The sequence below is a fragment of the Lemur catta genome, chromosome 2, assembly GCF_020740605.2.
Source record: "Lemur catta isolate mLemCat1 chromosome 2, mLemCat1.pri, whole genome shotgun sequence".
Taxonomy (NCBI): Eukaryota; Metazoa; Chordata; class Mammalia; order Primates; family Lemuridae; genus Lemur; species Lemur catta.
In genome coordinates, this window is record NC_059129.1 from 132,933,816 (window position 1) to 132,959,694 (window position 25,879).

The window sequence follows — 25,879 nt, forward strand, 5'->3', positions numbered from 1 at the left end:
ATTTTGACTGCTATGGGATTAGTTTCTAAGAGAAACTCCTAAGGGTGCCAGCCTACCAAGCATAAGAACATCATTTCCAGACCCTGGTGGTCTAATTAGTACAATATTCTACCATTTTTAATATCCTACCATTTCTGTAACCTTTGTAGTTGCAATTTTTTTTGTTTGTTTTTGTTTTTATGTGGGCCTGACAAAAACAGTTTTTTTTTAAATCATTGAATCTATTTCGGTAATGGAAAAAAGATTTTCCAGTGTGGTTAAAAACCACATCTTATGAGCTGTTCTTTGCCTCCCTCTTTAAGAATTACCAAGTATTTTTAAAAATTGGAACTTGAAATTCAGTTCATTGCTTGGATATATCTAAAGCATTTGTTAAGAACCCCCCGAGAATGATTATCAGAAATTAGGGGAGCAGTTAGAAGATGTTTGGAAATACGATTGCGAAATAGAAGAGCAAAATGACCTGAAAATAAGGACTTTACAATTCCAATTTTACCAATAAAATGGGTTTTGTTGTTGTTTTTCTCTTTCTGTTACAGTTACTCTGTGGTCTCCTGTTGGACAGTCTGTTGCTAAAAGCCATTAGAGATTTCATAAAAGCTACTGTTTGAATTTCTAGAATTGAGAGTTCAGAAAAAGTTGGGTAGGTTAAGAGAATGACTTAACTAAATAGCATGTTCTGGTAACCTGCAATTTAAGAGACCCTTTTTCCATTTCAAAATACTTTATGTGAGAGACTTTGGGGGACTACCTCACTGCTATTAGATCTTATAATGTTGTCTGGTCACATTTCTTGTTCTACCTACCTCTAGTTTACTCTAGTTTCTCTTCTGCTTTTAAGGCTCCAGACCCAGTTCCTGGACCTGCCCTGGAAAAGAAGTATCCAGTAGAGATGAGCTCACTGCAGTTACTTAATTAAAAATTTGTAAGCTGCAAAAATGGCAATGGGCCAACCAAGAACAGCTACAATTTGAATTTTTCTATTTCCAGGTATGCTAAAGTCCATGGCACCAGTCAAGCTTAGCCTATGTAACTGCCTTATTATGAAATCTATAATAACCAAAACTTTACTTTCAAAACTTGTAGTCATCTTGCTTTAAAGTATAGTAACATCCCTAACATCTAGGTAACATGCAGCTAGTATTGAGTTTAACATACCTTTTGCCTGAATATTTCTAATTTAACCTGTTTGCTAGTAGTAGCAAACTAATGCAAAAGCAGTTTAAGAAAAATAAATTTGAAATGCTGTTGAGTTAAGCCCTGTAAATGTACAAAAAGTAGTCTTCATTGAAAAGTAAATATTAACAACAAAATTGTCTTCTTTTACAAGGTCCACATATAGTACAAGCATTAGAGGAAATGAGATGAATGAAACTAGTTCTCCTTCCTAAGATTCTCAGCTGTTCTACACTACTGATGCCTTCCCATAAAGAGTTAATATATTCTTTAGTAATTGGAAGTCATAAGCAATATTTCTGGATAGAACCAAATAATGTATTATAGTACTTTTACCTGAAGAATTTAAGTATATTTTAAATTCAAGTGTATAACTAATATTTGCTAATTTTTTTACTTGATTGCTCAAAAGAAGCCAGTCAAGGAAGTCATAAATAGTCAGAATTGTCCTGGAATGTAACAACAAAATAAAAAAATGAGGTTAACGCCTTAGATTTTAACCAAAAGTAAACTACTCATGAGTGATTAGAGGGCTGAGGTCAGTTAGCTTTTAAGGACACTTATTTCTTTTACCAATTTCTATAGATTTAGAAACAATTAATTCATAAAAGATGAGGTTATTTATTAAACAGGTAGATAACCATACATATATTTGATTTTAAAGTTCAATTCTTCTAGGTTAGAGATTACCCAAAATTGAATGGAAGATTTTTGTATCCCAGTTGTGAATTTAAAAGATGATCCTAATATTCTAGTATGTACCTAACTCTTTCCTTATATTTCCTCCTGCAGTGTTAATGCATAATGAATTTAATGTCAGGCAGCCTAGTCAACATTAGATCACTGATTATGTGCCACATTTGTTTCATATTGAAAGAATTATGTCTCGGTGTTGAATTAGGACTGGAAAGGGAGCTATTAGCAGAGTTACTATAGGACCATTACCAGTATTAGGAAAATCAAAGGGGAAATTAAAGAGGGAATTACATATGAATATCAAGTCTTACTAGTTATTTTCAGTGGAACTATTAGTAACAGTGAAATTTTTCTACATTGAATATAAATTGTGTTTAAAACACTGTATTGGGCACAGGAAGGGTATACATATGAATAAACCTTGCTTTCAGTGAGCTTACAGATAAGTGATACAAAAGGGAAGTATAATAGAGATGCACACAACCTACTTGAGAGTACCAGCAAGAATTAGCTTTGTGGAGAAGGTAGTATTTCTACTGAGCCTTGAAGAATGATAACATTCTTTAGAGAGAATGCAAGAGTATTTCTAAGTTATGGAAATGAAAGTATGTAATATGTTCTAGTAATTATGAGCAGTCCAGTGTGTTTAGAGAATAGTGGGGTAGGGAGGGATATGGTGTGAGATGGAGCTATGTCATATGTGTTTTTGAATGTCAAGTGAAGGAGTTTGGATTTAATTTAGTAGGCAGTGGGACTCCATTGAAGATTTCTTAGCACTGGTGCATATAAGTCAGTAAATCTGTTGAACTGACTGCAGTAGAATAAGAATTGAATTAATGAAGTTAGAGATTAGGCAGTAGTAGTAGTACTACTACTATTTGTTAGGCATTGTGTAAAGAGTTTTACCTGCAGTTTCTCATTTAATCCTCACTAAAGCAATATTGTGAAAAGTAACTGAAATAATGCACGTTAAGCATTTAGCACAGGACCTGGTCCATAGTAAGTGCAGAAGCAAAATGATTAATACTATAGGCTCAGGAAAAATAGTGTGATACCTTTGTGTATCATAACTTTCCATAAGGGTGTTGTGTTTATTGGGGGACTCTTAAGCTTAATAATAACAATAAACCTACTTCTTTTTCTACCACCCTTTCTTTGCCTCTTTCTTTTAATCAGTTAAACCGTCTCATTGGTGGATCAGTACTACTTAATGATTTTGAGGGCTTGAGTAATAGTTTACCTTGAGTTAGCCTTCGTGTGGAAAAACAGTGACCTGGCTTTTTCTATTTTAACCGCGGGTTTTAAATCAGGAGATTAAGCTTAGAGATGGTTAGTCATAGACCTAACTAAACATATAAATCCATAAGTAACATTTAAATTAAAATGTGACTGTAAATCTCATCTTTCAGGCGTCCTGATAATTGATTATTGCTGCACCTGTTATCTGTACATCACTAACAGTTTCAGCATAGACACAAAGGTTTTGAGTTATTTGAAAGTACCTGTGGTGGGCTAAGTACAGGTTCTTTCAAATAACTCATTCTATTCTACTCTTACTCTCCTATCCACGTATCAAAATACAAGTAATGTTAAGGGGAAATATATAGGGAATAATTTTATAGGGAAAATATTCTACTCTATCTCTCAGTTATTTATGCTTAATTATGCAAGTAGATGTGAATATACATATAAAAATTTAAATATAACAGAGATGACTAAATATTGTTGGACTACTACCTTCCTTCCATATGTCCCTCTACCCAGCTCCCTCTCCAAAATAATTAGTGTGTATACTTACAGAACTTTTCCTATACATTCATACATTAATAAAAATATCCGTTTAAAGTATATCTTTTTTGTTTGTCTTTTTTTAACACAAAGGTTATCATATTATACATAGATTTTGTATCTTGATTTTTTTCAATCAATAATATCTGTAGGTCTTTCCATATAATTATTTGGATATCTTACTCCCCTAAAAAATAAACAAACAAAAAGCTACATGGTGTTTCTTAGTATGGCTGTGCAATAATACGCTTACTTATTCCTCCTTAATGGACATTGAGGTTGTTTTTAGAAGCACACACTGGGATGACCATCCTTGTATGTTCCTCTTTAAAAAATGTGTTTTTCTCTAGATTAGATGCTTTAATTTATATAGATATAGATGGAGGGAGGGAGGTATGGCTGGATAGACAGAAAGAACTCTGGTACTTTATTATAAGTAACAAACACCCATTGACATTTTGTCTAGCCCATGAACTTAATTATCATACTCCCAATGCTGTGCTGTCTCTCTCCCTCTCTCTCTCTCTCTCTCTCTCTCTCTCTCTCTCTCTCTCTCTCTCTCTCTCTCTCTCTCTCACACACACACACACACACACACACACACAACGCAACTGGCCAGCCATGACGTTAGAAAGTAGAGTTATGTGTGATGAAGAGGAAGAAAAATGAGGCCAAGTAAGGGATTGAAACTGCATGGGAATCAGTTGGTGAAACTTCTTTTAAGTTTCTTGGAATCTTCATATTAAGGTGCCATTTAAAATTAATATTTAAATTATCATTTTTTACATCATTGAGTTAATTGGTTTGTTACAAATGTTTATAGTTGGTGTAAGATGAAAACTGGTTCTTTCAAGTGCTTTCATTTTCTCCTCTTCCTTTCCCTTTTACCCATAAATAGGAACTTATTATCATACTTAGTTCTTGTTTTCTTTTATAGATTATAATTATGCACAGGATTGAGCATCCAAAAATTACAGTGAAAAGGGGCACTGAAAGATAACTTTGTTTCCCTCTTAAAACCATAATGTATTAGAAAATAATAATGAGATATGAATTAGAAAATACACAAAAAGTAGTCAGTTACGTTTTGATGAAGTACAACCATTCTTTCTCAGATTTATTGCAGTTTTCTTGATCCTTAGAAAATGGTAGTACCTACCACAAAACCACAACACATAAATTGCCAAGTGTGGCTGACTTGCACATTCCTTTTAGAAGAACTTATAACTGGTAAGCCTTTTAACCATAAGAAATGGTCAGCATTCGTGGCCTTGAGGCAATGCATTGAAGGAGAAAATTGGGAGATTTTTCTCTTTCAGAGGAGGTAGTGTGGATTATTATGTTACCTCGGTTGTTAATGTTTATTGTTTTTCTTTAGGAAGAAAATTATTGTAGGCTTATAAAATTGAGAAATCTGAATTTTAGTAACATAATCTTTTGCTCCCTTCAGGCTTTTAAATCACACTACATCTGAACATTATAGCTAACTTAAAATAGGTAGCTTTTGGATGACTGGTTTGTTATATGATTTTTGCAAATCACTGATTATGTGAAATGATTCAGTATTACCACTGTTTTGTGATAAAAATTTATGCTACAGATTGACTGTAATAGTCTTATTTTTATCTAAATAGAGATATTATTTGAACTTCAGATTTTTAATTGCATAGCTCTAATTCTTGCATTTTATCTTAGAAAAATAACTTAGTATGCCAGGTTTTTTTAAAAAATTTTCTTTACCTTGATAGAATTGTAACATCATGCTCCAAGAAATATAATTCCAATAATTTGCTGTACAAATAATATTGACAAATTTTATGTTAAATTAATGATATTTGTAAATTCTTTTAAAGTTAATCAAATGTGAAGTACACCAAAATTACCTAACTGTTGTATGATGTGGTGCTTGCATACTACATCAATAATGTAAAAGGTATTTATAATAGTGTATGTACTTAGACAAACAATGTGATTCTTAATTTGATATTTAATTTTGAAATCTCCATTGAGGTCAAAAGGTTTCAAAATTGGCTTTAACTTAAATTTTTATTCTTGCTATTCTGACTGAATATCAATGCTTCTTTCTGTGGTGAAAATATTATTTAAGAATACCTCATTGCCGTCTGATAATGTCAGCCAATCCACAGAAGACACAAAAATTGTAATTAGTATTGGAAACTGTCAGCATCATACTGACAAAAGGTTTAAACATTCTACCTTCCCATTGGCCATCCTGGAGAGGTTAGTGTTAACAGTTGTTGAGGTCAGAGGAGTTTTGACATATAGTCAGTTATATCAAAATTTGACTATGTGCTCCTAAATATTATTATCACCATGCTATGCAAAATCATGTGCACATATACAAACACTGGGCTTATGGAAAAAATGCAATTGTGAGTACAAAACGCAAAAATTTCATCTGTGAACATTTAAAAAATTAAGATAGGAACCTTTTAAAAAGATAGCATAGTTTATTCATGTTAAATGGTTAAGAAATATGTAAATACTATAATAAATATTGTACTTTGCCTTGAACAAGACCTGAAGTTTCCTTATGGAAGTGAACATAGGAAGGGTTGCAGCTTGTGAGTTATTGCAAAGTAGTTGAAAAAGGGTTTTCTGAAATCAAAAGGAAAATTGTAACATAAAATGTTGCCAGGTGTGAGTCGTAACATGCAGATGCATGCATGGTAAGCCGAGGTGTGTAGATGTTTGAGGTGTATGTGTTTACTTTTTGAGTATTCATATGCAGCTTGTTTCAGCTGGGTATGGCTCTCTGTGTTTACCTAGTGTTTCTCCCAAATGAAATTACAGCAGAATTCACTTAACGCTTAAATTGTTCTCTAATATATCAATTGTGTTGGAACAAATTTACATTTTCAAAACAGATATTATAGCAGAATTGACTTACAGCTGAGGTTAAGGGAAACACTTGAGTTTGGGGGGATAGGACCACTTTGTATAGTAATCTTTAAAAACTGGTGGTTATTACAGACTTATTGCAACATATTTACTGAGCATTTACTTGACATATACTTTCTAAGTACTGAAGATACAGCAATGAACAAAATTATCTCTCCGCTTTGGAATTAACATTACTTAATTTAAAGAGTTTTGTGATCAGAGGTTGGTTTTGATAGGTAAATTGGACTGGTGGATAGAAGAGGAAGTATGGCAAGGAGTCTACTGTGCAATAAGGCTTGTTTCTAACCTCTTAAATTATATACTTTTAGAAGATAACTTCCTAGGATCCTGTCCAACTAAGGATTTCATGGTTTACAGAAGAAATTATTGTCTCTAGTAGGTACTATGAAAACCAGAATTTGATTTTAGGGTATGTTGAATTGGAAAGATCTTCTTAGCTTATCCGTAAGCTAAGGAAGAATCCTAACGCAGTTGAGAAGTGAATTTTACGTATTTATTCCTATTGCTCTTTGATATTCAGGTTGAACTATATTTTACTTTATTAACTAATTAAATTTGTTCCAGTAAAATTTACAATCATGTAAGAATGGGGCAAATATAAAATTACATATATGTAGTTTTACATCATATTAAAACTTTTGTGTTAGTGTGTCTCCAGGCCTTCTCTAATAAAGACCACTGTACACTTAAAACCTTCATTGGCCTTTCTCATCTTCTATAACTACTCCCCACCCTAAACACCTTCTTCATAATCGCCTTCTTTTCTCTGATCTCTCCTTTCTTCTTCCAGCCAGACAGGTGACACTATCCCCAGAATCTGCCTATTATTTGGTTGCCTTGGTTCATATTTCAACCTTATTAAGTATCTGTGTTTCAAGACTCTTCCACTTCCTCCTCAGCCCAGAGAGATCCCTTTGAACACCAATAGCACAATTTATACCACTTATCTAGCACTTATGCACAGCCTAGTATTGTTGAGTTTTTTATGAACTTCATCAGAGTTCCTCAGTTACACAAGTTATTTGTCCCATATATAGTGAAAAGGAAGGCTTCAAAGGTTGAATCAACTCTTTCCATATTCTGCAGCTAGGGTAACATGCAGCCCTGTTTACTAAGGTTTTGTTCCTTTGTACTTTGTGGAAATTCATGATACTTAGAACAAATAATTATTATTACTACCAGTTTTTATTTTTTGCTATAGGCCAGGCAGGTGTAATATTAATATAGTACGATTATCTTTCACTGCGTTACCACTAATCCTTGAAACTATTTTTATTCATTACAAAGAATAAAATTATAGTATTGCTATTTTATTTACGTGTATACTTACTATGTCCTTTTTTATTATCTTACATGGATTACTCATTTAATTCTTATAATCTTATGAGGTAGCTACTCTCTTATCACTATGTTATAGATGGGAAAACTGAGGCACAAAGAACTTAAATGATTGGCCCACGCATATATTACAAGAAAGTGGCACATTAAACTTTATAAAGAAATAAATGGAATCGTACAATTTATACTTAACCAGCTTCTACTATATATCACATACTATGTGTTTTATATACATTATTTCATTTAATTGTCTCATCTCATTAGATGACAATGTCCACTTACTTGGAATTGATGTTGATATTTAGCTACGGTAGGTTATCTTTGTTTTTAACTGTTAATATATTCTTTCACAAGAAATTTTTAGAAACACAAATGGCTAAAGCAGACTAGTGGAATACTGTTTCTTTTTGTTTTTTTGAGACAGTCTCGCTCTTTCACCCCAGGTAGAGTGCAGTGTCATCATAGCTCACTGTAACCTCAAACTGCTGGGCTTGAATGATCCTACTGCCTCAGCCTCCTGAGCAGCTGGGACTACAGGCATTCACCTCTGGCTAGTTTTCCTATTTTTTTTGTAGAGATGGGGTCTCGCCCTTGCTCAAGCGATCCTCCCACCTCGGCCTCCTAGAGTGCTAGGACACAGGCATGAGCCACTGCACCCAGCCTTGTTTCCTTAAGTTCTACCCTTAGGAAATTCTTCTCTTCAGGAAAGTTTATGCCTGTCTAGGAGTGACATTTTACTTATTAATTGATTCCCTTTTTTTTTTGTTAAGACTTTAATAGTAAAGGTCAATACTTTGTTAGGTTTAAATTATGTAAATCTAAATAGTTTATACAAGTTACATTACTAGTTATTCCTTTTATTTTAAAAGTTGGATCTCTGGGAACTTAGCTTTGCTTCACCATTTACTTTGTATGGTACCTCCTTGATAGTAAACAAAGATTTTTCAGAAATTGACCTGGCCAAGAACAGTTTGTATTTTATAGTATATAAGCTTCAGTTTTAGTTGACTTAAGATGATCCACATGTGTTGATTGTACAACTGCATTTGGCCTGAGCTGCTAAATACATAGTAGTTGCAGAACCCATTTATGGACACTTAAAAAGGTGATTTTCCCTTCCACCAGTTATTTCTTTCCCATTGCATCAAATTACATAAGAATTCCTAACCATGCCTGTTAGAGGCTCAAATAATCCCTCCTTATTTCATTGCCTTTAACCCAGTTTTTTTTTAACTCACAAAATTCCATACCCCTTCCCATGTCTATTTTCCTTCCTTATATTGATTCTGTACTGTCACCTTTCTTATACATGATCCTGTGACCATAGTGGTCATCTTGGGTTTTGATTAGTCCCTTCCCTGCCTTTCATTTACTATATCATAAGCTAGAAGTCTTGTGGGAACTGGAGTAGACTTTACTTGAGGAGACATTCAGATGAACAGTTGTCATCACAGCGGATTCAGAGAAGAATCAGTGAAAGTACCTGGGCCCTCCCTTCAGGGACTCTGATTCAGTGGATCTAGGATGAAGCTCGGTGATTCTGTTAGAGGTGGTCCACAGACCAAACTGAAAAATACTGGCCTAGGAAACACCCTTTTCTTGACAAGGAAAGTTGGCCATTTCTGTGCCATATCTCAAATCTTAAGGAACTTTTAAGGTTTAGCACTTTTTTCTTCTCCTGCTTATACACTCGTTTGCCCTGAGATTTACCTGTTTAGACATCATTAGCCTTGTCAAATGGAATTAATGGTTTCATAATTCTATGCCTTGACTGCCCATTAGAGTTACTGGTGAAGTATTTATTTTTGTTTTTTTAGTGACAGAGACGTGCAGGCCCTACATGCAGAAATTCTAATATTCATTAGTAGGGTTGAGTTACTTTCCGAACCTTGGAAGCTCCATAGATGCTGCTGATGGCGGTAGGTTGCCGTTGCTGCTGCTGCTGCTGCTGCTGCTGCTGCTGCTGCTGCTGCTGCTGCTGCTGCGTTCTCCTCCTTACTCTCTCCCTTCTGCCTTCTTTTAATAGGTAACACATGAGTATGGTACAGAATTCAACAAGCACAAAAAAGTATACAGTGAAAAAGAAAGTCTGTTAAGTCTCCCTCCCTGCCCCCTGTTCTGCCAGATACCCTCTTCTCCTTCATCAGAGATAATCATTGTTACCAGTTTCTTCTACAAGTGATTTTGATGTGCATCCAGGTTGGAGGACCACTAACTCAGTGCTAGCAAGCAAAATACTGTATAGGCACTAGGAGAAAATCACAAGGTGGGGGCGAAGACACTTTTCTTAAATAAAAATGACATCTAAGTGAAATTTTCATATTTTCACCTTAACATTGTAAGTATTTAATATTAAGGCCATGTGCTCCTGTGCTGAGGAAATAATTGAAATATGGAAATGTTTCATGTACAAAAAAATTTTATGTAGCCTTCTACAGAAAACGTGTGTGTCTGTGTTTATATGTATATAAAGAGAGAGACATATGTAAATTTTTTTAATCCAAATGACTCACCACTAAAACTTTGGAGTTCAGATTACATTTATGCATAAAAGTTAAGTCCTGCTTCTATGCTGTTTGCTTTCTTCTCAAGGTTAACAAATGTCTAGATAAAATTTAACCTATATTTCTCCACAGTGTTCTTTACTGGATATTTGTTTCTTTATAACATGCATTAAAACCTCAATTACATGTATCTAATTGGTCCCAACTTCTGATCCAAAACAAGACCATGCCCTTCAAACACAACACCTGCTTACCTTAGTTGGTACATCTTTGTGTTTGCCTTCCTATGTTACCACATCAGTTTGTTTATTTGTTCCTATAATCTTAAAGAAAAGTAGGTAAACAAGCATTCTTTGGAGACTCATTTTGCATTGTGCAAACCTTAAAACTTGTATTGATTAAGTACTTAATGTTTTAAAAAGCTAGATCATGTCATAGAATCATATCATAAAAATTCATCTAAGAACTTTGGGTAATCTTGGACTACCTACCACTTTTAAGTACCTTTCCTCTCCAAGTCTAAATTGTAAGACTGGATATAAAACGTTTTCTCTTTTTATTTAACGTATATTTTGAATGTAGAATATAACATTGAGTGTGATAGGTTGCTTTTTAAAAACTTTAAATTATCTGTGTGTATTTTTTAATAGAACAGTAAAGCATACTGATGAAAAATAAATCTCCCTTAGTTTCCCTGTAGGCAGCCAGTGTTCCAGTTCTCGTGTATCCTTCTAGAGATATTCCGTGCATGTAAAAGTGTGTGTGTTGTTATATACAAGAGTATACAAAACCCTGTTCTGCACTTGGTAATGATTGTTTTTTAACTGAATAGTATGTCTTTTTTAACTGAATAGTGTATCTTGGGAATTATTCCATATTAGCACCTCGTCTTTTTAATGATTATATAGTACTCCCTTATATGAATGAACGTGGTTTATACGTAGTCACCATTAGCAGATATTTAAGCTGTTTTTGGTAGTTTGTAATTACAAAAAGTACTATGGTAAATATCTACAATTTTCTGTGTGACTGTATCTGCAAACAGATTCATAAAAGTAGAATTGTGAAGTCAAAAAGTACATAGTTTTAATTTTGATAGATTGATAGTTTGGCATCTATAGAGATTGCACTGTGAGTACATGTAAGTGCTTGTTTCTCTTTGCACTCACCAAATGATATATTAACAGACATTTTGATGTTAATTAAGGATCATTACTTTTTAATCAAAAGTTCCCATGATCTCTTTACCCTTATACAAATACTATTTTTGTTTTGCCTCCAATTTTAATTTTTCCCCAATAAAGATTATTTACATGATGTTTTTTACTGTTTTTACCAAAAATTATATGACCATTTCCTTTCATTTTCTGAGGTTTTATAAGTTTTAATGTCTGCAATAAAGTCAAATATTGATAAATTACAATTTGCAAAGCAGCTCTCCAAAAGTTAGACTTTTTAGTTCTTTCTATATTTTTGCTATTTGAAAACTATTTTAAACTTATGGTGAATTATTTCCTTAGGATAAATTCCTAAGACAGAAAGATAACACTGTCTTTTGATTACCTTTTTATATGACAGTGTTTCTTCATGTGTTTCCTACCTCAGGGTGTTTATGGATAAATGGGGTCATGCCCAGTTAAATTTGGGAAATATTTCATCTGCTGCTCTACTACCCAAGATTCACAGAGCATATTAAAATCCAGCTACAAAGAAACCTCCTTGACTTTAAGTAACAGCATTTTTCAAACATATTGCCACAAAGAACTTGTTTTTTCATATAACAATAACAGCCATTGAAGTGCACTTTGAGAAATGATAAATGACAAAGTGGTGTGTTGAGTTTTCAAATAGATTTCTTAAAATTGGAATTACTGAATTTGTTCTTATACTTCTTAATTTAATCATAGTATTTCCTGATATCCTGGAGAAGTCCAAATGCTTATTTTCTTCTAACTAGAGATAATGATAGTTCCATGTTACCATGTAGAAATGTAGGAGATTGCCATTCAACAGGTATATATAGAAAACTTAGTATGGCTTTATTACAAGCAGGATATCAGGGTGCCACTGTGACTAAAATTGAGGGTTGACTGAAATCAGGACTCACCTTCATTTTATACACATAGGTATGGATTGTGGAAATGAGCAACAGTTAAACAAGACTACAGAAATGAGGTGATGCCTGAGTCCTTTCAGGCTGCTGTAATAAAATACCATAAACTGAGTAGCTTGTAAACAACAGAAATTTATTTTTCTCAGTTGTAGGGGCTGGGAAGTCCAAGATCAAGGCACCAGCAGATTTGATGTCTGCTGAGGGCCTCCTTCCTGGTTTGTAGATGGCATATTTTAGTTAAGTCCTCACATGTTGGCCACGGCAAGTAGGCTCCCTCCAGCCTCTTTTATAAGGGCACTGATCCTATTCATGAGGGTTCCACTCTCATACTTGTTCACCTCCCAAAGGCCCCACCTCCTAATACCATCACTTTGGGGGGTTGGAGTTAGACACAAGAATTTGGAGAGGACAGACATTTAGATCATAGCAGTTAAGGATGGATCTAAAACAAAAAAGTCTTTCCAAACTTCTTCTGTAGATCATGCATAACCTCAATAAGAAAATCTTGACATCAGACATTAAGTAGAATATTCACTATTTTAGTGTGAGGTTTAGGAGTTTGTTTTTATTTCGTTTTGGTCTAAAATGAATTCAGTATTAAAACAAAATATATAGTTGGTTTGTTACAAACAGACTTTTGTTTTTCCATAGGATTTTTTATAGCAATTTGTCAAAATACACTTGCCATTTCAAAAAACCATATAGTATTTTTTTAGTGTTACAGATACCTTAACTATTCAGATTATTTCATTTATCAGTATTTATGACATTATGTAGCAGTCTAGTAGCCAAAAACTAAAATAACAATGTCTTTTTTATTTTTATTTTTTAAAGTAGTACGTTTTCAACATAAATGTCAGACAGTCCTGATATATATAACATAAAAGTAAAGGCTCTCCGTCAATATATAATTGGGATTACATTATACGGTGTTTGGTAATAAGCTTCCCCACACACACATTGAATGATATTAATGAATATCTGTCCACGTCAGTACGTATAGATAAATCTCATACTTTACAAAATTTTTATTTAATCCATGTGTGGACATGCCATAACTTTTTAAAAAATCTGTCTTCTATTTAAGTTGTTTCTAAATTTTTTTGTATTATAAATGATGCTGTGATAAATATCTTTTCATGTATATCTTTGTGTGATTGTCTATTTCCTCAAGTAAATTCCTAGAATTGGAATTGCTGAGTTGGAATCAGATTTTGGAATATTTGCATATATATATATAATATCTTGGGGGTAGGACCCAAGTCTGAACACAGAATTCATTTATATTTCACATGTGTCTTATACACATAGCCTGAAGGCAATCTTATACAATATTTTTAATTTGTGCATGAAGCAAAGTTTTTGTCAAACACTTCTGTGGAATTTTCCACTTGTAGCATCATGTCAGCACTCAAAAAGTTTCCAATTTGGGGACATTTTTGGATTTTGGATTAGGGATGCTCAACCTGTATTCTCTTGTCTTCTGGCATCTAGTGTGACTAATTAGAAGTTTATCAGTCTAATTGTATTCCCTTCTAAGTTATAGCTCTTCTTTTCTCTTGTTTTAAGGATAGAATCTTTGTCTTTGGTTTTCTGCAGTTTCACTACAATGTATCTAGGTATAAATTTGTTTTTATTTTTTGCCTTTAAAACCGGGGAGGTGGGTGGGTGGTAGGTAAATAGGTGAAGATAGTCCCAATCTTAAATATTCTTATCTGGTTATCTCATAAATGTCCATATTTTCATCATTCCTATAAATCTAGTTGCTTTCTTTGTTTTTTATAAACCTTTCCAGTATTTACTGTTCTGTGCTATATATACTCTGCTACAATTTAGAATCCTTAAGGAATTAGTCCTCTTAGATCATTTTAGCTGGCAGAAGTTTAGATCCCAAAACTATGCACCTAATGCTGAAAACATTTTACAAACAATGATTTCTTTATTCTCTTTCTCAGGAGAGTGGTAATTTTGCATCTAACCTAGAAAATATGTCTGTATTTGTTATGAGAAATAATTTTCCAGAATAAATTTATAAGGCATTTATTGGTTTTCATTTTGAAATTAGGTAAATATCAGTTTGTTTCAGTAATATATTTGGGTTGTGCTTACAAATTATTTACTGCTCCACAAAGGCTTCATGTTAAAATATTAATAGTTATTTTGCCTTCATTCTTAAAGGTTACTTTTTTTATTTATAGAATGTGGGTGGACAGTTTGAGTTTTTTCTCTTTCAGCACTTAAATTATGTCCTTTCACTATCTTCTGGCTTCCATTGTTTCTGATAAGTCAGTGTTCATTCGAATTATTGTCATAGATAAGTCAGTGTTCATTCGAATTATTGTCATAGTTGATACATAACATGCCATTTCTTTGGCTGTTTTCAAGATTTTCTTTTTCTTTAGTTTCTACCAGTTTGACTATATTGTGCCTATGTGTAGTTGTCTTTTGTTTTCCTATTTGGGGTTTGCTCATCTTCTTAAGTCTATAAATTTCTGTCTTTCAGTAACTTGGTAAAATTTTTAGCCACTATTTCTTCAAATACTTTTTTCTACCTCATTTTTCTCCCTTTCCTTCTGGGTCTCCAGTTAGAGATATGTTACCACTCTTGTTACTTTGCCACAGGTCCCTGAGGTTCTGTTCTTTTTTTTCCCCCAGTCATTTTTCTCTTCATCCTTCAGATTGGATAATTTCTATTGCTTTATCTTCAAGTTCACTGACTCCTCTGTCATTTCCACTCTGTGGTTAAGTCCATCCAGTGCATTTTTTTTATTTCAGATATTTATTTTTCAGTTCTTAAATTTCCTTTTGGTTCTTTTTTTATAGTTTCTATTTCTTTGCTGAGAGGTCCAAGTATATTTGCTCTGAAATCCTTGAGCATAGTTAAAATAGCTGCTTTAAAATATTTACGTGCCCGTTCTGGCAGCTGGGTCATTTTGGGCTTAGTCTCCATTGGTTGCCTTTTCTCTTAGCTATGGGTCAGTTTTTCCTGTTTCTTATGTGTAATAATTTTGGATTGTATTCAGGATATTATGAATTGATAAAGTAGATACTTTGGATTCTATTATGTTCCTCCAGTGAATATTGATGTTTGGTTTGTTTGTTTCAGTGGGCAGATAACTAAACTAAAAGTACAAACTGAATTCTTTGTTCAGTTATTTTAACATTAGCCTGGCTCACATGTGTAGTTTGGAGATCAGAGATACATACAGAGTTTATACACAGAATTTCGGGCTTCCTCTTTGTGGTTCTTTCCTTCCCGTGATTTACTCAGTAAGTTTTTAACTATAGTGGTCATGCAAAAGTTTGTCCTTTGGCTCATCAGTCAAGTAAGACTGCAGGTTTTCTGTCTAGGTTTTAGCTACCCAAACAAAGTGGGGCCTGCTGTCTGGGTAAAAGCTATTTGTTTCTGCCTTCAAGTAGTTTTTTGTGCTTTTCTAGTGTTTATAGTTGTTATTTGTGAAAGAGCTGGTCGAGTAGGAGGTATTCAGCCATTACAGGAAGTAGAAGCTGTAAAATAAAATTGTACATTTGAAGAGTGTCTCATTTATGTACTTGGTAGTCTTTATTATTAATAGAAAACCAAGCAAGTGTGGTAAGAGATTTCAGTATATATTTTAATAATGGAATATGTTGAAATTTATTTTCATGATTCATCCTCTTTTAAATAATAAAGTTGTCACTCAGACTGAGTATTTATTTGCCTGTCCCTCAAGTTTTGTATAAATTATTTTTTCCCAAGTAGATTTGAAATGTGTTTTGGAAACAAAGTAATATGAGGAAACCTTATAGTAAAACTTTCATTTTATCCAACAAATGTCACATCCTCTGTGAGTCAGGAATGATCTCGATCCAGGGGATAGAGCCATGATCTTCAAAGACCTTGATCCTGTGGAGCTAATGTTTTTGGGATGGATAGATAATGAATAAATATATCTCAGGTATTGATAAATGCTGTGAAGAAAAAGCAGTATGAGGATATGGGGGTGTGGTAGGGGAGCAGCAGAGTATTATTTTAGATAGAAAGATTGTGGTCAGGGAAACTCTCCGAAGAAGTGACATTTGATGAAAGATCTTAGTGAAGTAAGAGAGGGAGCCAGGCAAGTAAGTATCTGAGGGAAAACTGTTCCAAGCAAAAGGAGCAATAAGTCCAAAAGCCTTAAGGGAAGGACAAGATTGGCTTCTTTGAGATCACCAGAAGGCCAGTTGGAATTAAGGGAATAAGGAGAGTGATAGGAGATGAAGTTAGAGGGCTGGCAGATAGCCAGCAGCCTTGCTATGTTGGATTTTGAGCAGGGAGAATGAGGACTGATCTTTCCATAATGATCACTCTGCTCAAAAGACTGGAGGTGTGTGTGTGCTGTGGTGGGTTGAGGGAGCGGGTGCTGGAGCAAGGAATGAAGGCAAGAGGAAACCAGTTAGACCTTTGCAATTGCAGTCTAGGTGAATTAGATGGTGGCTTGGATAAGAGCCGTAACAGGTGTGGAGGAGTGGTCAGATTCAGAATACTTTTTATAGATAAGCCAATAAGGCTTGATGGTAGATTAAATATAAGATGAGAGAAAGACCACCTGGATGAATGATGGTACCATTTATTGAAATGGAAAAAATTAGAAAAATGTTGGTTGCGGGGGTGGATTAAGAATTCGATTGTGTACATAATAAGTTTGAAATAAATTGATATCCAAAAGGAGATGTCAGGCAGGCCGTTGGATATATTAGTCTGGAACTAAAGGAAGAGATGATAATTTGCCAAGCCTCAGTATATAGATGCTTATTATTTATTTTATTGTGAGTTGATATAGATGCTATTTAAAGCAGCGTATTTGAATGAAATTACCCTGAAGAGGAATGTAGGTATAGTTGGAAAGAAATCCTAACATCACTAGCCACCAACATTTAGATGTCCAGAAAAGGAAAAGGATCTAGCAAAGAAAACTCAGAAGCAGCTGCCAGTAGGTAGAAGGAAAACCAGGATAGAAATCTTAGAAGCCAAGGGAAGTCATTATTTAAAGAATGAAGGAGTGGTTGACTGGGTCATAAGCTGCAGAGAGAGAGCTCTAGTAAGATGAGGACTTAGAACTCACCACTAGGTTTCATGACCTGAGGGTATATGCTGCTCAGATAAGTGTGGTTTCAGTGGAGAAAAACTATAAAAGCTCCATTGGGGTGTTTTTAAAAGAAATTAGGAGGGAGAAAATGAAGACACTTAAGCATAAACAACCCTCTCCAGGAGTTTAAGCCCTATATGGGGGAGGAGCAGAGAAATGGGCTAATAATTCAAGAGCAATCACGAAAGGTTATCTTAAGACGAACAGTTCTGTGACATGTTCATGATCCCTTAAATTATTTTTAAATATCATTTACTAATTTTCAGTACTTCTCTTTTCGCCTGCAACCCATTTGTAGAAACACTACTTTGAGTCTAAAAATGTATGTATGTTTTACATATACTTTTGCGAAGTCCATAGTGCAAGTAACTTAGTTTGGCAGTGATTTTATCTGTGAGGTGTGACTAAGCTAAAGTCACACAGAAAAATTAAGTAAAATTTAATCAAGTAATGATAAAAAGCTAAAAGACTTACTATGCATGATATCTAAGTGAGCATTTATTCTATTGAGGACTCAGGAGTTCTGTCATAACTAAATCTATTCAAAACTATTTCAGCATCTACTGTTATGTTGAGGACTTTATAAAAGTGACAGATACACAATAATAAATAACAGATACCTAATTCCTACATTCATGAAGTTTTCAGACTTGTATTGTTTTAAGCTTATGTTAATGAGGTTAAAAGAAAAATACTACAAATAAGAAATTAGTTTTAAAGATACTATCTTCTTGTTAAATTTGTCCTAAAATGAAATGTATTTTAATTATTAATCAAATAGCATGATTTTAAATATTTTAATATTTTATTTAGGTTTAACGTACTTATATCCTATTTATATCCCAAAGAGGTTTTCAAGATTAAACATGGTTTACATTAGGAACATTAGGAATAAAAAATAAAGTAAGTAGTATTCAGCTTTGGCCACACATTGTAATCACCCAGGGAATTTATAGAACTCCTCATGCCCAGGCCACTTGCTCCCCAACCAATTAAATCAGAACCTCTAGTACTGGGGCCCAAATATTAGTATTTGTTAAAATACTGATTTAATAGAAGCAGAGGGAATAAAATGTAGCTAAGCTCCTGAGAATGAATTGGTTGTACATCTAAGGATTAAGTATGCCTAAAAGATAAAGCAAGATATCAAATGAATTGAGTTTTAGATCATTAAGTTTTAGACAAAGCATACAAACTCATTTGTAGAACCAAATTTTTTCAGTATCCAAACTTTAAAATTTTTAAGTAAGCAAATACAACTACTCACTTTAGGCTGTCCTCTAATCACTAAGAAAAAAAAATTAGTAAAGTTATTCATTTTCCATTTTTAAAAGAATGAGAGAAGACAACCTTGACAGTAATTTCTTATTTGAATGCCTTTTGGCTCAGCCATTATAGAGCACACAAATACATATGAATTAGACAATATAAAGTTTACCAGAAGTTATGCTGAAAAGACAGTATAACTATATGAAAAGCATTTTAGGTCTAAATAATATTTATTTTTATAGTTTATATTAAATGTTAAGTGCTAAAGCACATACCCTTCTGTACTGACATTTTAAACCCACAATAATATTCATTCTGTAATCAGTTCTCATTAAAATTTTTTTTCTTTCTTTCACAGAAAATGCTTGGACAGAAGAGATGAGTACTATTTCCACTAAGGCCTAGAATTGCCTATTGTACAAATAGTCCTGATCAGGCAATATACGAATGGCCCAAGGAAGCCACCAAATTGATTTTCAGGTTTTACATGACCTGCGACAAAAATTCCCTGAAGTACCTGAAGTTGTTGTATCCAGGTGCATGTTACAGGTCAGTGTTGAATGATTTCTGAATTTGTGAATACAAACCTGGTTATTTTTTTAAACATTGGAAGAAAACTCTTTTAAGTTATCTTCTTGTTGGCATTATTGTGCTGTGATGAAAAGAGACGAGCTTCGGTGTCTGATAGTCATGTGGCCTTTGGCAAGATAGAGTTCTCTGTTTCCCATCTGTAATATGAATAATAACTACCTTATAGAGTAGTTGTGAGGGTTAAATGGATCTGAATGTAAAGCACTGATACATGGTCCATACACTTACTAGACATGAGCTTTCTTCACTTTCCCCCCTCCTATTTTGCTAGGAGAACTAATTTCAGATCTTCATATGAAAGTGAGAAAAATCATTAAGGAGTCAGGAAACTTGGGCTCTAATCCTAAATGGACACCCCAAGCATATTTGGCAAGTAATATGCCCTCTTTATACTTTGATTTTCTTATCTGTAAAATGAAGGAGTTTGACTAGATAATGCCTGAAGTACCAATTCTAAAGAAAAAAGTCTGTTTTTATATTGTATATTTTTAATTTGTAAGTTTCCCAGTTAATATCACTAACCCCCTAATTTTTACATTGTTGTTAGGTTGTTAGTATACACAATTTTAGAAATCCATTATTCTGAAGAGTGATAGTTGTGCCTTCACATTTTATTAAACTGGAAATCTTTCTATCAAAAACTATTTGGGACTCAGATTTACTCTTAACAAATGATTTTTAAAGTTTGAAATTGTGTGAAAGTATTATCAAATCTATACTTGGTATCAAGTGACTACATGTTGTTTATAACCCTTATCACCTTTTATCTAACCTTTTAATTGGTCTGCCTGCCTTTAGCCTAACCCAGTTTTGATCTCTCCAGTCTATCCTCTTAGTTCTGCCAAAGTGCAGAGTTCATATATGTAAATAACATACATAAAACTTCTTTTTTTAATTTACTTTTTTTATTTTTTTAAGACAGGGTCTCTTTTGTACCAGCTAGAGTACAGTGGCATCATCATAGCTCACTGCAACCTCAAACTTCTGGGTTCAAGCAGTCCTCCTGCCTCAGCCTCCCAAGTACCTGGGTAGCTGGGACTACAGGCGCGCACCACCATACCCAGCTAATTTTTCTATTTTTTGTAGAGATGGTGTCTCGCACTTGCTCAGACTGGTTTCTAACTCCTGGTCTCAAGCAATCCTCTCGCCTCAACCTCCCAAAGTGCTGGGATTACAGGCTTGAGCCACCACACCTGGCCAAAACCTTTTGGGTTTCCCATACCCTCCAGAATGAGGCTCATATATCTCACCTAATGTATAGAAGTTCTGTGATCTGGGATCCTGGCTTCTCCTACAGCCTGATCTCTTGCCCAGTCCTGTCTCCTCACATTCTCTGCTGTAGCCATCCTGAGCTGCATGGAATTCTCCAAACTTGCCTGACACTTTCCATAGTATAATGGTTAAGAGCGTGTGTTTTGGTGATAAACTGACTTGGCAGTTAGTGGCAGTAATTTAATTAACCTCTCTGGTCCTCATTTTCTGACTTTCGTTTACTCAGTTGTACAATGAGAATTTTAAAAATTCACAGAATGCAGGTAAAGCAACTAGTAGGATACCTGATTCATAATGAGTATTCAGTAGATGTTAGTAGCTGATACTAATAGGAGTAATAATAGTAGAAGGCCCATAATAAATATTTGGTAATTTACATTTGTCTATATAGAATGAGAAAGGGGAAAAAATGTAATAAGGATATAGTCAGAAGTTAAAGTCTGGGGAAGGAGCAGAGATAGTGAGAAAAAGTTAGTCTTCCCTCTAGAACACAAGTACCTTTTCCTGACTTTTCAAATAAAATAGAATTTTGTGGTAAAACAAAGCTGTGCTGAGAATGTTCGGTAAGTTATTGAAAAACTAATAGGAAAATACTTTAGATTCCTTGATAAAATTCTATAGACTTCATACTGGAAAGAATTGTCCAGAACACTTCCCTGTTGCACAGCTACAGAAATTTTTTTTCTTTTTCTTTTTCCTTTTTTTTTTATTTCAGCATATTCAGGGGTATAAATCTTTAGGTTACATATATTGTTTTTGCCCCACCCGAGTCAGAGCTTCAAGTGTGTCCATCCCCCAGACGGTGCATACCACACCCATTAGGTGTGTATATACCCATCCCCTTCCTCCCCTCTCCCATATAGAGATTTTGAAATACCCCAACTGGGAGTAAAAATAAAGTCTTTTGTAGAATTACTTAAAATATTTTCAAAAGAATAAATAGCTCTGGTATACTCTTACAATATGATCTTCAGGATGTGTTAGGAAAACAAGATGCAGAGTGGGGTATGTAGATGGAGCAGGGCAAATAAATATATACACATATGTGTGTTTGCCCCTGTTTGCATAAAGAAATATTGGAAGAGTGAAAAACAAAATAATAAAAGATGGTTACTAAGTAGGCAAGAGAGAATAGCCAGATGGGGACAGAGTTAGGATTGAGACTTCTCAATATGTATCTTTTTTTATTGTTTTGATCTATGTAAATTAATTACCTATATAAAAATAAAATAAGCATGTTTTCAACTTTACCCAAAAATAGAAAATAGGTGATTTTGAATTTCCTTTGCACATCCAGTAATACCACCTTCACTATGGTAATCTGATTTTTCAAAAAAAAAACTCTTCTACACTCAACATGCTTCCCAGCACCCAGTGATGACTCATATGAAATGTTTTGCTAGCAAATTACCCATCAAACAGACCACACGTTTTAAAAGTGAATTGATAATCATTCTGGGCATCCAGATAATATACTTTTTAGCTGCTGAGAAATATGACAAGAAAGGAATAGGGAGGGCTTTTTGGGGATACAACTAGGATGCAAGTTTTCCGAAATTTACAGGAGATTTTTAAACTATAAAGGCAAATTAAGCTACGTCTAAATGACAGCCTCTCTTTTGGGAGCTGCTCCCCCTTTCTCAACTGAGTGGCCTTCTGTTCTTTCACTTGGGAAATCCTCACTAATAGTATATTGGTTCAGAACTTTTTAAGAAATCGGTAAAGGATCATACCAGGCTGCCACTCTGTACATGTTCTTCTTAAACATCTTGCTTCTTAGGAGGAGAACATAAGTGTCTATCTTCTGTTCTCTTCTTGACTTTATTTGCACAGATCCTTCTTTTTGCAGTTACATGGCTTCCTTGTGGTATGTATTCTCTAAGACAGCTATATTGCCAGCAGCTGTAATTGTATCTTTAAAATTGTTTTTATATTTGGTAATTAAAACTTACAATATTGCATAGTTGCCACTTTGATTTTTTTTCTTTTTTAACTGAATTTTTCACTTTTTTTTAAGTTTTCGTGTGATGATTGAATCAATCTGTAGATTTAAAATTGCTATTTCTTTTCTAAGTAATGCATTAAGTATTATTCTTTCACTATATGTAAGACTTGGTATTTAAGTGCCCTCATCTTAGTTGAAGTCTTTCAGATGACCTTCACCTGTAGTTCTTATCCTACCATCCTGCATTATATTTGTGTTCACATTAATCTTCTCTTCTGGACTTTGAGATTCTTGAGATGAGCAGTCATTTTCCTTTACACTTGCCTAATGGATGCTCAGTAAATGTTGGTTGAAGGAGTAAATGAATCAGAGTTTGAGAAGGGTTGTTACAGGGTATACTTTGACACTATCTGTAATTTCTCTGTCTGTGCAGGAGTTTGAGGGAAAAGTGAAAAGAGGAACTGGAAATAAAGATTCAGACTTTTTTGTAGCTTTGAAGAGAATGCAGATTTGTGGCTATATACAAAACAATGATCGTTAGCCTTTTAAAAACTCATATCCCATCCCTTTTGATACATTTAAAGGGAATCGTCTACAGTTTCCAACTAAAAGTAACCGTGGCTTCTTCGAGAAATGGCTGATTCCAGGTCTGGAGTAGGAAATGTACAAGATGAGCTTGGACATCTTGCCATATCAGAAAGCAAAGAAGCTATGAAAAACTATTGGTTTCATTTTATATGTACCCAGGAGCCAACTTGAAGCTGTTCTCTCTAGCCTAAAGATAGGATATAGTGACCACAATTGATTGAAGCACATCAAAATATTAAAGATACAGAAGTTTATGATACTAAAAATAAATTATAATCACCTTTGGAGATTGTTAGGGCATCGACTTATTCTAAAAACTCATAAAGAGAAAGAATTTCTTTATCCTGCCTCTTTTGTGCAAAAAGTAACCAAATAGTTGAAGAGAGCAGGTCTTCAAAGAAAAATTGTTGCTAAGAAACGAAGATGAAATCTTATAATTTTTGGATTTGAAATCTTAAAATTTGGGGATAATTGGGATATCTCCAATATTACTGTTTTGCCACCCCTAATGAAATAATGTTTCTAAACAGTGATCATAATAGCTGCTAAAACTCATTATTTGGATCAAGCTGACAGCCTCTGACTCCACCAGTCAGCTTTAAAAATCACAAAAAAGACAGGTATACATTACTATGTCTCCTTGTGTGATGTGACAATAGACTCTATGAAGTGTCTTACCAAAAATATACATGCATTTGATCACACCCTTAAATATAACTGCTAGCTTACAGTGAAATACAGGGGATTTTGACACCACAGGGTACAATCCTACTGAGAAATTCTACTGGACAAATATTAAGTTTTCTCCACAAAAACATAGAGGGAAGAGTTAATGAAGAGACCTAAGAGGCATATCAACCAAATGAAATGTGTAGACCTTATTTATATCCTGATTTAAACTAACTGTAAAAAGACATTTATGACACAGGGAGATTAAGCACTATTTGAATATTAGATGATATTAAGTCCCTGTTTTTTAGAGATATATATTGAAATATTTACAGCTGAAAACAAGATGATGTCTTAGACTTTATCTAATTTGGTGGGGGGAGTAGCTCAGGCATACACATTGTATGAAAAAAGATTCGTCATGTTGTTAAAGATAGATGATGAGAATGTGGGAGTTTATCATATTTCCTCTCTACTTTTGTATCTGTTTAAAATTTTCTAAAATAAAAAGTCTAATGTACTTTCATTTTGTCCTGTTGTAACCTTACAAAACTCCTGTAAATTCTTTCATGTTTTGCTGATAAGAAAGTGATGTCTGTAGTCCCAGCTACCAGGGAGGCTGAGGCAAGAGGATCACTTGAGCCCAGAAGTTCAAGGCTGCAGCAAGCTATGATTGTGCCACTGCACTTCAGCCTGGGTGTTAGAAAGGGCATGTAAATTATGGCATAGCTGGGGCTAGAATATTGCTCTTTAATATGAACATATTAAATAATCAGATTACAAAGGATTAAAGGAATTTTTGAGAGCTAAACAGGAAGACTTTTTAAATATGAGTATCAAGTTTTTACAAAGGAATTGTGGAGTTGGATTTGGTAGGAGATACATAATTTAAGAATGATAGAAGGGAGAAGGTGAGAGGGATGTGATCTCTGAGCTTTAGCTTAGGGAAAAGAATTCATTTGGAATGTCAATAAAAGTAGCTGGCCGGGCACAGTGGCTCACGCCTGTAATCCTAGCACTCTGAGAGGCTGAGGCAGGTGGATCGTTTGAGCTCAGGAGTTCAAGACCAGCCTGAGCAAGAGCGAGACCCTGTCTCTACTAAAAAAATACAAAGAAATTAGCTGAACAACTAAAAATACATAGGAAAAACTTAGCCAGGCATGGTGGCATGTGCCTGTAGTCCTAGCCACTAGGGAGACTGAGGCAGAAGGATTGCTTGAGCCCAGGAGTTTGAGGTTGCTGTGAGCTAGGCTGACACCACGGCACTCTAGCCCGGGCAACAGAGTGAGACTCTGTCTCAAAAATAAATAAATAAATAAATAAATGAATGAATGAATGAATGTAGCTTACAGCGAAAAGCACCAATTAGGCTTGGCAAAAGATAAGGTCTAACTATAATAAGGAGTAATCAATAAAGATTGTGACCAGTTTTTCAGTTTTATTTGAAAAACCAGTATATATCAGTTCAGAGTAGCAAGTAGGATAAAAGAGCAGCCTGGGCAACATAGCAGCAAGACTCCGTCTCTAAAAAAAATGTTTAAAAGGTATGAGCCTCTCTTCCGGTCTCGTCCCTCTTCCTCGTCCGTCTCATCTCCCGGTCTCTTCGCCTCTTCCCGTCTGCTCTCCTCTTCCCGTCTGCTCTCCTCTTCCCGTCTGCTCTCCTCTTCCCGTCTGCTCTCCTCTTCCCGTCTGCTCTCCTCTTCTGGTCTGGTTTCCTCTTCCTCATCTGGTCTTGTCTCCCTGTCTTGTTTTCTCTTGCGAGCTAGTCTCCTCTTTCTCATCCGGTCTTATCTCCCGATCTCGTCTCCTCTTCAGGTCTGGTGACCTCTTCGGGTCTGATCTCCTCTTTCTCATCCAGTCTCGTCTCCCAGTCTCGTCTCGTCTCCTGGTCTGAAGT

The 25,879-nt window shown here is 34.5% G+C and overlaps 1 protein-coding gene across 2 annotated transcripts in view; it reads left to right on the top strand.

Annotated features, from left to right (window-relative positions):
• Window positions 1-660: 660 nt before the first annotated feature.
• The window catches only part of TAB2 (TGF-beta activated kinase 1 (MAP3K7) binding protein 2), a 59,747-nt gene continuing 34,528 nt past the window's right edge, over window positions 661-25,879 (top strand). The window contains exons 1-2 of one of the 2 annotated variants that reach the window (XM_045544552.1): window positions 661-990; window positions 19,276-19,466. In XM_045544552.1, the coding sequence (XP_045400508.1) occupies window positions 19,365-19,466 (102 nt within the window). In that variant the 5' untranslated portion in view covers window positions 661-990; window positions 19,276-19,364. Of the gene's footprint in view, window positions 991-19,174; window positions 19,467-25,879 lie in introns of those variants that run through there. The other variant, XM_045544553.1, reaches the window with a different exon arrangement.